At 46.0% G+C, this 16416-nt stretch overlaps 1 protein-coding gene across 1 annotated transcript in view; it reads right to left on the reverse strand.

Annotated features, from left to right (window-relative positions):
* Window positions 1-14594, reverse strand: part of LOC110511686 (epsin-2-like) — a 64945-nt gene extending 50351 nt beyond the window's left edge. Inside the window, exons 1-4 of the mRNA XM_036972331.1 lie at window positions 14249-14594; window positions 8563-9205; window positions 4882-5047; window positions 691-861 (exon numbers count right to left, since the gene is read on the reverse strand). Coding sequence (XP_036828226.1) covers window positions 691-861; window positions 4882-5047; window positions 8563-8820 — 595 coding nt within the window. The 5' untranslated portion in view covers window positions 8821-9205; window positions 14249-14594. The remainder of the gene's footprint in view (window positions 1-690; window positions 862-4881; window positions 5048-8562; window positions 9206-14248) is intronic.
* Between the last annotated feature and the right edge of the window lie 1822 nt (window positions 14595-16416).

Raw genomic sequence — 16416 nt, forward strand, 5'->3', positions numbered from 1 at the left:
GGAGGGAAGGGGAACAGACTCCAGTCACGTGAAGGAGGGAAGGGGAACAGACTCCAGTCACGTGGAGGGAAGGGGAACAGACTCCAGTCACGTGAAGGAGGGAAGGGGAACAGACTCCAGTCACGCGAAGGAGGGAAGGGGAACAGAGTCCAGAACGGGAACATGGGTGTCTCCCCTCTGCCCAGAGCGGGGCAAAACGTGTTTTGGTGACTAAATGTCTCTTCCTTATGTTATAAAGTACATTTTAACAAGACAAGTATAATTCTTTGTGTTCTGAATGGTTCAGTAGGGTCTATCTCCAACATGTCATTAACATGCTACCCCCCAAAAAAAGGTGGGATTGTGTAACCTAAAACATCCCATAATAAGCACCGAGCTCTGTTGACAGAGAGGTGGCGTTAAGTCCCAGCGGCCTTTTTTTTGGGGGGGGGGGGTTACGTGTTGTGGTGTTCGTCTGAAAAGTTGTTTCCGAAGGTCCCTAAAAGCTGAACCGAGCTGAAAGGTCAAAAAGAGGAGTTTTGATTGGACGCTGGTTTTAGGAAGAAGAAAGATCAAACCTCCAACACAATCTAAAACCCTTAGTGTCTAAGCCTGTGTGTGTGTGTGTGTGTGTGTGTGTGTGTGTGTGTGTGTGTGTGTGTGTGTGTGTGTGTGTGTGTGTGTGTGTGTAATATAGTTAGATCTACTCACAGCCGTGGTAAGATGCAGGTGACCCCTCCGACTTGCCGTACTCCTCGCTGTAGGAGGTCGACAGGTTGGGTTGAGACGAACCTCGGCCAAAACCCTGACCCGGTGTCACCGCCCCTGTAGTGGTGACCTGAGCCATCCTCTCCTTCGTCTTCAGAGCCTGGGAACGCTCACCTGGACAGGAACATCATCCTCATCATTAACCTCACCTGGACAGACCTAGTGGTCTATGACAGACAGTACATTACTCCAGACAGACAGTACATTACTCCAGACAGACAGTACATTACTCCAGACAGACAGTACAGTACATTACTCCAGACAGACCTAGTGGTCTATGACAGACAGTACATTACTCCAGACAGACAGTACATGACTCCAGACAGACAGTACATGACTCCAGACAGACAGTACATTACTCCAGACAGACAGTACATTACTCCAGACAGACAGTACATGACTCCAGACAGACAGTACATTACTCCAGACAGACCTAGTGGTCTATGACAGACAGTACATTACTCCAGACAGACAGTACATTACTCCAGACAGACAGTACTCCAGACAGACAGTACATTACTCCAGACAGACCTAGTGGTCTTAGACAGACAGTACATTACTCCAGACAGACAGTACATTACTCCAGACAGACAGTACATTACTCCAGACATACCTAGTGGTCTTAGACAGACAGTACATTACTCCAGACAGACCTAGTGGTCTATGACAGACAGTACATTACTCCAGACAGACAGTACATTACTCCAGACAGACAGAACATTACTCCAGACAGACAGTACATTACTCCAGACAGACCTAGTGGTCTATGACAGACAGTACATTACTCCAGACAGACAGTACATTACTCCAGACAGACAGTACTCCAGACAGACAGTACATTACTCCAGACAGACCTAGTGGTCTTAGACAGACAGTACATTACTCCAGACAGACAGTACATTACTCCAGACAGACAGTACATTACTCCAGACATACCTAGTGGTCTTAGACAGACAGTACATTACTCCAGACAGACCTAGTGGTCTATGACAGACAGTACATTACTCCAGACAGACAGTACATTACTCCAGACAGACAGTACATTACTCCAGACAGACAGTACATTACTCCAGACAGACAGTACATTAATCCAGACAGACAGTACAGTACATTACTCCAGACAGACAGTACATTACTCCAGACAGACAGTACATTACTCCAGACAGACAGTACATTACTCCAGACAGACAGTACATTACTCCAGACAGACAGTACAGTACATTACTCCAGACAGACAGTACAGTACATTAATCCAGACAGACAGTACAGTACATTACTCCAGACAGACAGTACATTACTCCAGACAGACAGTACATTACTCCAGACAGACAGTACATTACTCCAGACAGACAGTACATTACTCCAGACAGACAGTACATTACTCCAGACAGACAGTACATTACTCCAGACAGACAGTACATTACTCCAGACAGACAGTACATTACTCCAGACAGACAGTACATTACTCCAGACAGACAGTACATTACTCCAGACAGACAGTACTCCAGACAGACAGTACTCCAGACAGACAGTACATTACTCCAGACAGACCTAGTGGTCTATGACAGACAGTACATTACTCCAGACAGACAGTACATTACTCCAGACAGACAGTACATGACTCCAGACAGACAGTACATTACTCCAGACAGACAGTACATGACTCCAGACAGACAGTACATTACTCCAGACAGACAGTACTCCAGACAGACAGTACATTACTCCAGACAGACCTAGTGGTCTTAGACAGACAGTACATTACTCCAGACAGACCTAGTGGTCTTAGACAGACAGTACATTACTCCAGACAGACCTAGTGGTCTATGACAGACAGTACATTACTCCAGACAGACCTAGTGGTCTATGACAGACAGTACATTACTCCAGACAGACCTAGTGGTCTATGACAGACAGTACATTACTCCAGACAGACCTAGTGGTCTATGACAGACAGTACATTACTCCAGACAGACCTAGTGGTCTATGACAGACAGTACATTACTCCAGACAGACCTAGTGGTCTATGACAGACAGTACATTACTCCAGACAGACCTAGTGGTCTATGACAGACAGTACATTACTCCAGACAGACCTAGTGGTCTATGACAGACAGTACATTACTCCAGACAGACAGTACATTACTCCAGACAGACCTAGTGGTCTATGACAGACAGTACATGACTCCAGACAGACAGTACATTACTCCAGACAGACAGTACATGACTCCAGACAGACAGTACATTAATCCAGACAGACCTAGTGGTCTATGACAGACAGTACATTACTCCAGACAGACAGTACATTACTCCAGACAGACCTAGTGGTCTATGACAGACAGTACATGACTCCAGACAGACCTAGTGGTCTATGACAGACAGTACATTACTCCAGACAGACAGTACATTAATCCAGACAGACAGTACAGTACTCCAGACAGACAGTACATTACTCCAGACAGACCTAGTGGTCTATGACAGACAGTACATTACTCCAGACAGACCTAGTGGTCTATGACAGACAGTACATTACTCCAGACAGACCTAGTGGTCTTAGACAGACAGTACATTACTCCAGACAGACAGTACATTACTCCAGACAGACCTAGTGGTCTATGACAGACAGTACATTACTCCAGACAGACAGTACATTACTCCAGACAGACAGTACATGACTCCAGACAGACAGTACATTAATCCAGACAGACCTAGTGGTCTATGACAGACAGTACATTACTCCAGACAGACAGTACATTACTCCAGACAGACCTAGTGGTCTATGACAGACAGTACATTACTCCAGACAGACCTAGTGGTCTATGACAGACAGTACATGACTCCAGACAGACAGTACATGACTCCAGACAGACAGTACATGACTCCAGACAGACAGTACATGACTCCAGACAGACCTAGTGGTCTTAGACAGACAGTACATTACTCCAGACAGACCTAGTGGTCTATGACAGACAGTACATTACTCCAGACAGACCTAGTGGTCTATGACAGACAGTACATTACTCCAGACAGACCTAGTGGTCTATGACAGACAGTACATTACTCCAGACAGACCTAGTGGTCTATGACAGACAGTACATTACTCCAGACAGACCTAGTGGTCTATGACAGACAGTACATGACTCCAGACAGACCTAGTGGTCTATGACAGACAGTACATTACTCCAGACAGACCTAGTGGTCTTAGACAGACAGTACATGACTCCAGACAGACAGTACATTACTCCAGACAGACCTAGTGGTCTATGACAGACAGTACATTACTCCAGACAGACAGTACATTACTCCAGACAGACCTAGTGGTCTATGACAGACAGTACGTGACTCCAGACAGACAGTACATTAATCCAGACAGACCTAGTGGTCTATGACAGACAGTACATGACTCCAGACAGACAGTACATTACTCCAGACAGACCTAGTGGTCTATGACAGACAGTACATGACTCCAGACAGACAGTACATGACTCCAGATAGACCTAGTGGTCTATGACAGACAGTACATGACTCCAGACAGACAGTACATGACTCCAGACAGTACATTACTCCAGACAGCCCTAGTGCCAGACAGTACCACCACCTCCCTCATCCTCCTCCTCACCTTTCAATCTCTCCTCATCTTTCAGCAGTACCACCTCCCTCCCTCCTCCTCCTCCTCACCGTTCAGTCTCTCCTCATCTTTCAGCAGGACCACCACCTCCCTCTTCCTCACCTTTCAGTCTCTCCTCATCTTTCAGCAGGACCACCACCTCCCTCCTCCTCCTCCTCCTCCTCACCTTTCAGTCTCTCCTCATCTTTCAGCAGGACCACCACCTCCCTCTTCCTCACCTTTCAGTCTCTCCTCATCTTTCAGCAGGACCACCACCTCCCTCCTCCTCCTCCTCCTCACCTTTCAGTCTCTCCTCATCTTTCAGCAGGACCACCACCTCCCTCCTCCTCCTCCTCACCTTTCAGTCTCTCCTCATCTTTCAGCAGGACCACCACCTCCCTCAACACCTTTCAGTCTCTCCTCATCTTTCAGCAGGACCACCACCTCCCTCTTCCTCCTCCTCACCTTTCAGTCTCTCCTCATCTTTCAGCAGGACCACCACCTACCTCCCTCTTCCTCCTCCTCCTCACCTTTCAGTCTCTCCTCATCTTTCAACAGGACCACCAGCTGTTTGCTCTTCTCTCTGACGTTGATTCCCTGGTCTTTTCCGTCTCTGTCTATGTACTGAAAGTCCTTCAGAGTCTGGATGGCGAAGATGTTCTCTTTACACTGCAGAGCCACGCGCTCTGACCCCGTCTGGAAAACAAACACACACACACACACACACACACACACACACACACACACACACACACACACAACATATTAACACATTAACACTGCAGGAACCTCCTGGGTGGCGCAGTGGTCTAAGGCACTGCATCTGTGCCACCAGACTCTGGGTTCGCAGCGGGCCGCGATCGGGAGGCCGGAAGGCTTGGCCCGGCAGGGATATCCTTGTCTCATAGCGACTCCTGGTGCAGTGCGCGCTAACCAGGTCGCCAGGTGCACGGTGTTTCCTCCGACACATTGGTGCGGAGTTAAGAAGCAGTGCAGCTTGGTTGGGTCGTGTTTCGGAGGACGCATAGCTCTCGACCTTCGCCTCTCCCGAGTCCGTACGGAAGTTGCAGCGATGAGACAAGACTTTTACTACAAATTGGATGAAATAGGGGAGAAAAAAAAGGGCACAAAAACTAAAATAAACACTGAAAAAAAATCTCAAAATCCAAACCTGAGAACTACATGTTCAGCTCAGACGTCACGGATACCAGTTAGGATGCTGACTAAAGCGTTTAAAGACAACGAAGCCAGAAAACGCTGGGAGGACTTCCTTTGTTTGGGTTAGGATGCGTATCCCCCCGTCGGGAGACTGATAAGATGTTGTCACGGGTTCCTCAGATCCTCAAAAAGGTTCTACAGCTGCACCATCGAGAGCATCCTGACCGGTTGCATCACCGCCTGGTATGGCAACTGCTCGGCATCTGAACGTAAGGCGCTACAGAGGCGAACGGCCCATCCAGTCAGCGTTTCACAGTTCAAGTGAACTGTGTTTTATAACCTGTTTTATTAATATTAATAGTATTATGTATTGTTTGTTGTTTTATTATTATTAATATTAATATTATTTATTGTTTTAATATTATTAATATTAATATTATTTATTGTTTTAATATTATTAATAGTATTATGTATTGTTTATTGTTTTATTATTATTAATATTAATATTATTTATTGTTTTAATATTATTAATATTATTATGTATTGTTTATTGTTTTATTATTATTAATATTATTATTTTATTCATATCATGTATTATTGTTTTATTATTATTATTATTAATACTATAATATGCATTATTTATTATTATTTATTGATTTATTGTTATTACTATTATATTATTAATTGTTTTATTGTTATTATTATTATTATTAATATTATTTATTTATTATTGTTAATGTTATTTATTATTGTTTTATTATTATTATTAAGGTTATTAATGTTATTATTTATTACTGGTATCAGGGGTGGGGGCGTTACCTTAATCAGGTAGTTATTACTGGTATCAGGGGTGGGGCGTTACCTTAATCAGGTAGTTATTATTATTGGTATCAGGGGTGGGGCGTTACCTTAATCAGGTAGTTATTATTACTGGTATCAGGGGTGGGGCGTTACCTTAATCAGGTAGTTATTATTACTGGTATCAGGGGTGGGGGCGTTACCTTAATCAGGTAGTTATTATTACTGGTATCAGGGGTGGGGCGTTACCTTAATCAGGTAGTTATTATTACTGGTATCAGGGGTGGGGCGTTACCTTAATCAGGTAGTTATTATTACTGGTATCAGGGGTGGGGCGTTACCTTAATCAGGTAGTTATTATTACTGGTATCAGGGGTGCAGCGTTACCTTAATCAGGTAGTTATTATTACTGGTATCAGGGGTGGGGGCGTTACCTTAATCAGGTAGTTATTATTACTGGTATCAGGGGTGGGGCGTTACCTTAATCAGGTAGTTATTATTATTGGTATCAGGGGTGGGGGCGTTACCTTAATCAGGTAGTTATTATTACTGGTATCAGGGGTGGGGCGTTACCTTAATCAGGTAGTTATTATTACTGGTATCAGGGGTGGGGGCGTTACCTTAATCAGGTAGTTATTATTACTGGTATCAGGGGTGGGGCGTTACCTTAATCAGGTAGTTCTTATTATTGTTTTATTACTGGTATCAGGGGTGCGGCGTTACCTTAATCAGGTAGTTATTATTACTGGTATCAGGGGTGGGGCGTTACCTTAATCAGGTAGTTCTTATTATTGTTTTATTATTGGTATCAGGGGTGGGGCGTTACCTTAATCAGGTAGTTCTTATTATTGTTTTATTATTGGTATCAGGGGTGGGGCGTTACCTTAATCAGGTAGTTATTATTACTGGTACCAGGGGTGGGGGCGTTACCTTAATCAGGTAGTTCTTATTACTGGTATCAGGGGTGGGGCGTTACCTTAATCAGGTAGTTGTTATTACTGGTATCAGGGGTGGGGGCGTTACCTTAATCAGGTAGTTCTTATTACTGGTATCAGGGGTGGGGGCGTTACCTTAATCAGGTAGTTCTTATTATTGTTTTATTATTGGTATCAGGGGTGGGGCGTTACCTTAATCAGGTAGTTCTTATTATTGTTTTATTATTGGTATCAGGGGTGGGGCGTTACCTTAATCAGGTAGTTATTATTACTGGTATCAGGGGTGGGGGCGTTACCTTATCAGGTAGTTCTTATTATTGTTTTATTACTGGTATCAGGGGTGGGGCGTTACCTTAATCAGGTAGTTATTATTATTGTTTTATTACTGGTATCAGGGGTGGGGCGTTACCTTAATCAGGTAGTTCTTATTATTGTTTTATTATTGGTATCAGGGGTGCAGTGTTACCTTAATCAGGTAGTTATTATTGGTATCAGGGGTGGGGCGTTACCTTAATCAGGTAGTTATTATTGGTATCAGGGGTGGGGCGTTACCTTAATCAGGTAGTTCTTATTATTGTTTTATTATTGGTATCAGGGGTGGGGCGTTACCTTAATCAGGTAGTTATTATTACTGGTATCAGGGGTGGGGCGTTACCTTAATCAGGTAGTTCTTATTATTGTTTTATTATTGGTATCAGGAGTGGGGCGTTACCTTAATCAGGTAGTTCTTATTATTGTTTTATTACTGGTATCAGGGGTGGGGCGTTACCTTAATCAGGTAGTTCTTATTATTGTTTTATTATTGGTATCAGGGGTGCAGTGTTACCTTAATCAGGTAGTTATTATTGGTATCAGGGGTGGGGCGTTACCTTAATCAGGTAGTTATTATTACTGGTATCAGGGGTGGGGCGTTACCTTAATCAGGTAGTTCTTATTATTGTTTTATTATTGGTATCAGGGGTGGGGCGTTACCTTAATCAGGTAGTTATTATTACTGGTATCAGGGGTGGGGGCGTTACCTTAATCAGGTAGTTCTTATTATTGTTTTATTACTGGTATCAGGGGTGGGGCGTTACCTTAATCAGGAAGTTCTTATTACTGGTATCAGGGGTGGGGGCGTTACCTTAATCAGGTAGTTATTATTACTGGTATCAGGGGTGGGGCGTTACCTTAATCAGGTAGTTATTATTACTGGTATCAGGGGTGGGGCGTTACCTTAATCAGGAAGTTCTTATTACTGGTATCAGGGGTGGGGGCGTTACCTTAATCAGGTAGTTCTTATTATTGTTTTATTACTGGTATCACGGGGTGGGGCGTTACCTTAATCAGGTAGTCGAGCAGCGTCAGCGCCTTGTAAACGTGTCTCCAGTTCTTCCCGTGGTCGTTGAGGCGTCTCCAGATCATACTCATGATCTCACTGAACGCCACGACGTTGTAGGTCAGGTCGGCCACCTCTGACATCAGAGAGGACGAGGGGCCCCAGGGGTCGTTGGAGGTGGACTCCCGCACCTTCTTCTCCGCGTCGGAGTAGTTGTTCACCATGTTCTTCACAGAACGTCTGATAGTGGAGCTCGGCATAGTGGTGGTGTCACACACACACACACACACACACGCTACCACGACTGGGACACACAGTCAAGAGTGTGTGTGTGTGTGTTAGGGGGGAAGGGGGAGGGGGGGAGAGTTTGTGTGTCCGAATCCGTTCTCGCTGCGTTGTGTCTGTGTGTGTCACCGTGTCACCGTGTCACTGAGTGTGTGTGTGTCACCGTGTCACCGTGTCACTGAGTGTGTGTGTGTGTGTGTCACCGTGTCTCTGAGTGTGTGTGTTGTCACCGAGTGTGTGTGTGTGTGTTCAGGGTGCCTCCGCAGGCCAGCAGTGTGTTCCACAGTCCTCACAGACAACAGCCTGTTAGAACCATCTCCACACACACAGAGCTGGACACACACACAGCCACGCCATCACCTGAGAGAGAGAGGGGGGGGGGGGGGGTATGGCAAGAGAAGGGGGACAGAAACAGACAGAGAGAGAAACAAGAAAGAGAGACAGTTTAAGGGCCCAGAAATGTGACTCCTGTGGAGACCCCAAACCTTCCTCCTCACCCTCCCTCCTCCCTCCCTCCCTCCCTCCCTCCCTCCACCACTATGAATACAGCACTGACCTAATGACATCTGCTGCTTTAAAATCACTTATTCACACGACTAGAGGAAGAGCCCCCGTCCGAATCCCCCCGGAACAACCCCCCCAGCCCAGGAGGACTGCACAGACAGGGTCTGTCAGAGCACAGAGACAGAGAGAGAAAGAGAGCAAGACAGAGAGATGGTCTAGGCCTAAATCACACTAGACACTATGGAACACAAAGCTTTTACCATCTCATCCTGGAATATACAAGGTCAGAGGTCATCTGCCTTTAGCCTAAAGAACAGGAACACAGACTTCATCAAAGAAATCAGAAATATAGACATTATCATCCTACAAGAAACCTGGTATAGAGGAGATGGACCCACTGGTTGTCCTCTAGGTTACAGAGAGCTGGTAGTCCCATCCACCACACTACCAGGTGGGTGGTATAGAGGAGATGGACCCACTGGTTGTCCTCTAGGTTACAGAGAGCTGGTAGTCCCATCCACCACACTACCAGGTGGGTGGTATAGAGGAGATGGACCCACTGGTTGTCCTCTAGGTTACAGAGAGCTGGTAGTCCCATCCACCACACTACCAGGTGGGTGGTATAGAGGAGATGGACACACTGGTTGTCCTCTAGGTTACAGACCAGCTACCAGGTGTAAATTCACAGCCGGTGCCCAAGAAAGACCTGGTGACCTGGCCAAATGACTATTGCTCCATGGAGCTCACCACATCCTCATGAAGTGCTTGGAGAGGCTGGTCATGGGCCACATCAAGGCCACGTCAAGGCCAGGAGGGCCACGTCAAGGCCAGGAGAGGCTGGTTATGGGCCACCTCAAGGCCAGGAGAGGCTGGTCATGGGCCACGTCAAGGCCAGGAGAGGCTGGTCATGGGCCACGTCAAGGCCAGGAGAGACAGGTCATGGGCCACCTCAAGGCCAGGAGAGGCTGGTCATGGGCCACGTCAAGGCCAGGAGAGGCTGGTCATGGGCCACGTCAAGGCCAGGAGAGACAGGTCATGGGCCACGTCAAGGCCAGGAGAGACAGGTCATGGGCCACCTCAAGGCCAGGAGAGACAGGTCATGGGCCACATCAAGGCCAGGAGAGACAGGTCATGGGCCACCTCAAGGCCAGGAGAGACAGGTCATGGGCCACCTCAAGGCCAGGAGAGACAGGTCATGGGCCACCTCAAGGCCAGGAGAGACAGGTCATGGGCCACCTCAAGGCCAGGAGAGACAGGTCATGGGCCACCTCAAGGCCAGGAGAGACAGGTCATGGGCCACCTCAAGGCCAGGAGAGACAGGTCATGGGCCACCTCAAGGCCAGGAGAGACAGGTCATGGGCCACCTCAAGGCCAGGAGAGACAGGTCATGGGCCACCTCAAGGCCAGGAGAGACAGGTCATGGGCCACCTCAAGGCCAGGAGAGACAGGTCATGGGCCACCTCAAGGCCAGGAGAGACAGGTCATGGGCCACCTCAAGGCCAGGAGAGACAGGTCATGGGCCACGTCAAGTCCAGGAGAGGCTGGTCATGGGCCACATCAAGGCCAGGAGAGGCTGGTCATGGGCCACATCAAGGCCAGGAGAGGCTGGTCATGGGCCACATCAAGGCCAGTATACCCAGCCCACTGGACCCAGTCCAATTTCCCCTACCGCTCTAACAGATGCACAAAAGATGCCACTTCCACCACCTCACCTCCTGACAACAGGAACACCTTTGCTGTTCATGGACTACAGTTCCAAGCTTTCAACACTACTGTTCTCTCCAAGGTCGACACCGAGCTCAGAGTTCTGGGTCTGGACAGCACCCCTTCTGCAACTGGATCCAGGACTTCCTCTGGGCTGTAAAAACACTTTGTAGCAGCTAGCCTGGCTAGCCGAGCGTGATGCTAACCACTCTGGGCTGTAAAACACTATGCAGCAGCTAGCCTGGCTAGCCTAGCGTGATGCTAACCACTCTGGGCTGTAAAAACACTACGTAGCAGCTAGCCTGGCTAGCCGAGCGTGATGCTAACCACTCTGGGCTGTAAAACACTATAAAAAAAATGGTATCCACGAGTTCATCTGACTGGGGAAGTAGACAACGGCCTCATTGCCAAAAAACCCTGGAATATCCCTTTATTGATACACCGGGCTGACAACACAATAGGTATTTCTGTGTGTGTGTGTATAGACAAGCAAATCCAACCGGTTCTTTCACCATTCTCAAGAACCGGACTGTTGGAATCTAGAATGTTTTCAGAAGCAGTAAACTGGGACATGTTCCACAGACAGAGAGTTCCTCATCACTCATCTACCATTCACATAAGCACGCAAGAAATCTTCAAGCGCTGATTTATCATCTGTGCTCAGTGAGCTCCTGCCCAAGTCAAGAACTGCTTATCAATTCAATTCAGAGATCAATCCATACTAACATAATGTAATGTCCAAGCACCCTTCTCTCTCTCACACTCACCCCTCCCTTCCCATGCCCCGAGACATCAGTCGCCCTTTTGTCCTCCCCAGCCCAAGACAAAGCCAGAGATACCGCCCCGAGAGTCGGCTACAGGTGCATCGGTCACCCCCCCTCCCTCCCTCCCGAACCTGCCTTTACTCAAACTGAACACACATACACACACAAACACAGACAATAGACAAAGCCTGCCCGCTTACCCCACCACGGGGTCTAGCGGCTCCCCTAAGCCTGGGCAGAGGGGCAGCATCCCAAGCCTGGGCAGAGGGGCAGCATCCCAAGCCTGGGCAGAGAGGCAGCATCCCGGCTACACCCAGGGGGCATTACAGCTCAGTGTCCTGCACCATGTTTCCGAGCTAAGAGATAAATGATTCAGCGATTGATACATGGTGACAGAGGTAAAAACAGCGCCCCCACCTGGACAAACATTATGACCACTACAATGAAGTGAACAAACACCAACCACTCTTATAGTGAATTATGTTCCGCTTCACTGTTAGCTAGTTACCAAAACTGGACAGATAGTTTACTGGAAATGTCAATGGTATTTCTTGCTACAGTGATTCATCAACCACATCAAATCAGCTGATATTATGAGTTAGTTATGAGAAACAACGATTCCCCAGTTTTCTAGTTAGCATCGTTTTGCCATGAAAACAAACAGAGCCGGTAGCTAACAAGCTAACAACCCAGCCCCCCAAAAAAGGTTAGCTAAAATGGTAAAGACAACTTTCTCTCACACACTAGTAGCTTTGTATACGAACTAAAGCTAAAGTGTGTGTCCTAAAACACTAAACGTTTGAGTTGAGCAGTTTTTAGTTTTTAAACCAGTTATGTTGGATCGATGGACTAACAAAATTGTCATCAACGCCTTTCTGAAATACATATCTAGCTAACCGGCTAGTTAGCTAAAAAATAAATTCAAAATATTTTGGAAACAAACTACGTAGCTAAACGTAAGCAAAAAAAAATGTACATTTTCTGTCACATTTAAAATGGTTGAAAATCTGTGTGACTTCACTACAACTCTAACTAACTTCATTTAAAACCTGTTTTTAAGTTATGGTTATCTACAAACTTAGCTAACAAATTAGCATGTTCGTTACAAGAACTTATTGAATGAAAAATTCCCCCCCCCCCCAAAAAAAAAAAAGTTGTTGGAACAACAACAAAAAATATCCTCACCAATACAACCACCCCTCTCCTCTACTCCAACCACCCCTCTCCTCTACTCCAACCACCCCTCTCCTCTACTCCAACCACCCCTCTCCTCTACTCCAACCACCCCTCTCCTCTACTCCAACCACCCCTCTCCTCTACTCCAACCACCCCTCTCCTCTACTCCAACCACCCCTCTCCTCCACTCCAACCACCCCTCTCCTCTACTCCAACCACCCCTCTCCTCTACTCCAACCACCCCTCTCCTCTACTCCAACCACCCTCTCCTCTACTCCAACCACCCCTCTCCTCTACTCCAACCACCCCTCTCCTCTACTCCAACCACCCCTCTCCTCTACTCCAACCACCCCTCTCCTCTACTCCAACCACCCCTCTCCTCTACTCCAACCACCCCTCTCCTCTACTCCAACCACCCCTCTACTCTACTCCAACCACCCCTCTCCTCTACTCCAACCACCCCTCTCCTCTACTCCAACCACCCCTCTCCTCTACTCCAACCCTTGTTAGCTAACTCACTGGCTAACCCTTGTTAGCTAACTAACTGGCTAACCCTTGTTAGCTAACTAACTGGCTAACAAACTGGCTAACCCTTGTTAGCTAACTAACTGGCTAACAAACTGGCTAAACCTTGTTAGGTAACTAACTGGCTAACCTTGTTAACTAACTGGCTAACCTTGTTAACTAACTGGCTAACCTTGTTAACTAACTGGCTAACCTTGTTAACTAACTCTTGTTGGCTAACTTGTTGGCTAACTTGTTGGCTAACTCACTGGCTAACTCACTGGCTAACCCACTGGCTAACTCACTGGCTAACCCTTGTTAGCTAACTAACTGGCTAACCCTTGTTAGCTAACTAACCCTTGTTAGCTAACTAACCCTTGTTAGCTAACTAACTGGCTAACCCTTGTTAGCTAACTAACTGGCTAACCCTTGTTAGCTAACTAACTGGCTAACCCTTGTTAGCTAACTAACTGGCTAACCCTTGTTAGCTAACTAACTGGCTAACCCTTGTTAGCTAACTAACTGGCTAACCCTTGTTAGCTAACTAACAGGCTAACCCTTGTTAGCTAACTAACTGGCTAACCCTTGTTAGCTAACTAACTGGCTAACCCTTGTTAGCTAACTAACTGGCTAACTAACTGGCTAACGTTAGCTAGCTAGGTTTAAGTGCTAGGTGGAGACATTCACCCAAAAGCATCCCAAGGAGATTTGAAACAACCTGGAAAGCAAAAAAAAACAATGAATAACTTACCATTTCCTTTTTTTCCGAGTTATTCTACAGAGTAAATGAATATCCAGGAATTTTACAACCCATACGATCAAAGAAGTCACCATCCAAGACAAAAATACCAGGAAAGTTGACTTATTTGTTGTGGTTGTTGGATAAATGTTCTTTCTAACCCTTCCCGTAATGTGTAGTTTAGTTCGCTAAGCAGGCTTTTACACGTCTCTGACTCCTGCTCTATCAACATGGCGGGCGGTAAAGCTCCTCTCTCGTCCCGGGAGGGGGGACATGTAGGCGGGGGAAGGGTGTGACCAAAGCTGCTTGACTCGCTGATGCAGAAATACATCCTTTCCTTCCCCCCACCACCACCACCACCTCCTCCTCCTCCCTTCTGAGGAAATCCATTCATAACGAGACCGTTTAGAGCGACAGTGTGCAAGGCTAGAGGACATGGGGAAGAATATAAAATATTAAAATCCTAGCTCCTCGTCTCCTTCTCAAAGCCCATTGGAGAAGAAGGTTAGAAGGGACGAGACCTCTGGTTTTCTCATCCAATAGATTTGGAGATGGAGACAAAAAACGAGATGGGTTTTAAATTTGAGATTTCACATGTTGGTTTCAAGACAACTCAATATGGTGTAATTGCATTACCGCAATTCGGGGTGTCTCATAATATGGGCGTTCCGTGTAATCAGGAACGCCCTTTAGATGACACGAAAAGCGCATTGGTGGCTGTCATTCGTCAGTCCGTTGGTTCAGTTCCAGCACTGTCCCACGCTTTTTGGATTGCCTATGTTGAAAAAGCACTAGTTTTAAATCAATGCTTTTACATGTGACGCGAATTGAACTTTTTATTTTTCTTTGCACGACTCGGTGGATGGAGCATGATGCAAAACTATTTATCAGAATGAGGATGTATCGTTATGTACCGCAATGAAACAGTCCTAGTAAACTAATGACTAACACCTAAAAATAGTACTGCATATAGACTACAACAAAACAAACTATATTAGACTGTAAAAAAAAAGTAAATTACAGAGTTAACAGTAATACCGTTTTTTTTTTTTAACGACCAAAGTTCAAAGTTGAAAACGTAACAGTTTAAAGCTGACAAAAACTAAGATAAAATTAGACTGTGTGTTTATGTTTGAATTTCTGGCAAAGTGAGAAGGCTATAACTCTGGTGCCTTCAGTTATCGTCAGCTAGAAATCTCACAATCTTGAAACATGATCTCTATTCTCCTGTATACAAATAGACAGTGCATTTGGAAAGTATTCAGTTACGTTACAGCCTTATTGTAAAATGGATTAAATATTTTTTCCCCCTCATCAATCTACACACAATAACCCATAATGACACCACAATACCCCATAATGACATCACAATACCCCATAATGACACCACAATACCCCATAATGACATCACAATACCCCATAATGACACCACAATACCCCATAATGACACCACAATACCCCATAATGACATCACAATACCCCATAATGACATCACAATACCCCATAATGACATCACAATACCCCATAACCCTTAATGACAAAGGAAAAACAGGTTTTTAGAAATGCTTGCTAACTTATAAAAAAATTTTTTTATGTAAATGGCAGTGATTACAGCCTCAAGTCTTCTTGGGTTTGACGCTACAAGCTTGGCACACCTGTATTTGGGGAGTTTCTCACATTCCTCTCTGCAGATTCTCCAATGCTCTGTCAGGTTGGATGGGAAGAGTCACTGCACAGCTATTTTCAAGTCTCTCCAGAGATGTTCTGGCTGGGCCACTCAATGACATTCTGAGACTTGTCCCTAAGCCACTCCTGTATTGTCTTGGCTGTGTGCTCATTGTCCTGTTAGAAGGTGAACCTTCAACCAGTCTGAGGTCTTGAGCGCTCTGGAGTAAGTTTTCATCAAGGATCTCTCTGTACTTTGCTCCGAATATTGTTCCCTCGATCCTGACTAGTCTCCCAGTCCCTGCTGCTGAAAAACATCCCCACAGAATGATGCTGCCACCACCATGCTTCACCGTGGGGATGGTGGCAGGTTTCCTCCAGATGTGATGCTTAGCATTCAGGCCAAAGAGTTCAATCTTGGTTTCATCAAACCAGAGAATCTTGTTTGTCATGGTCTGAGAGTCCTTTACTTGCCTTTTGGCAAACTCCAAGTGGGCTGTCATGTGCCATTCAGT

Source organism: Oncorhynchus mykiss, unplaced genomic scaffold, assembly GCF_013265735.2.
Source record: "Oncorhynchus mykiss isolate Arlee unplaced genomic scaffold, USDA_OmykA_1.1 un_scaffold_140, whole genome shotgun sequence".
Taxonomy (NCBI): domain Eukaryota; kingdom Metazoa; phylum Chordata; class Actinopteri; order Salmoniformes; family Salmonidae; genus Oncorhynchus; species Oncorhynchus mykiss.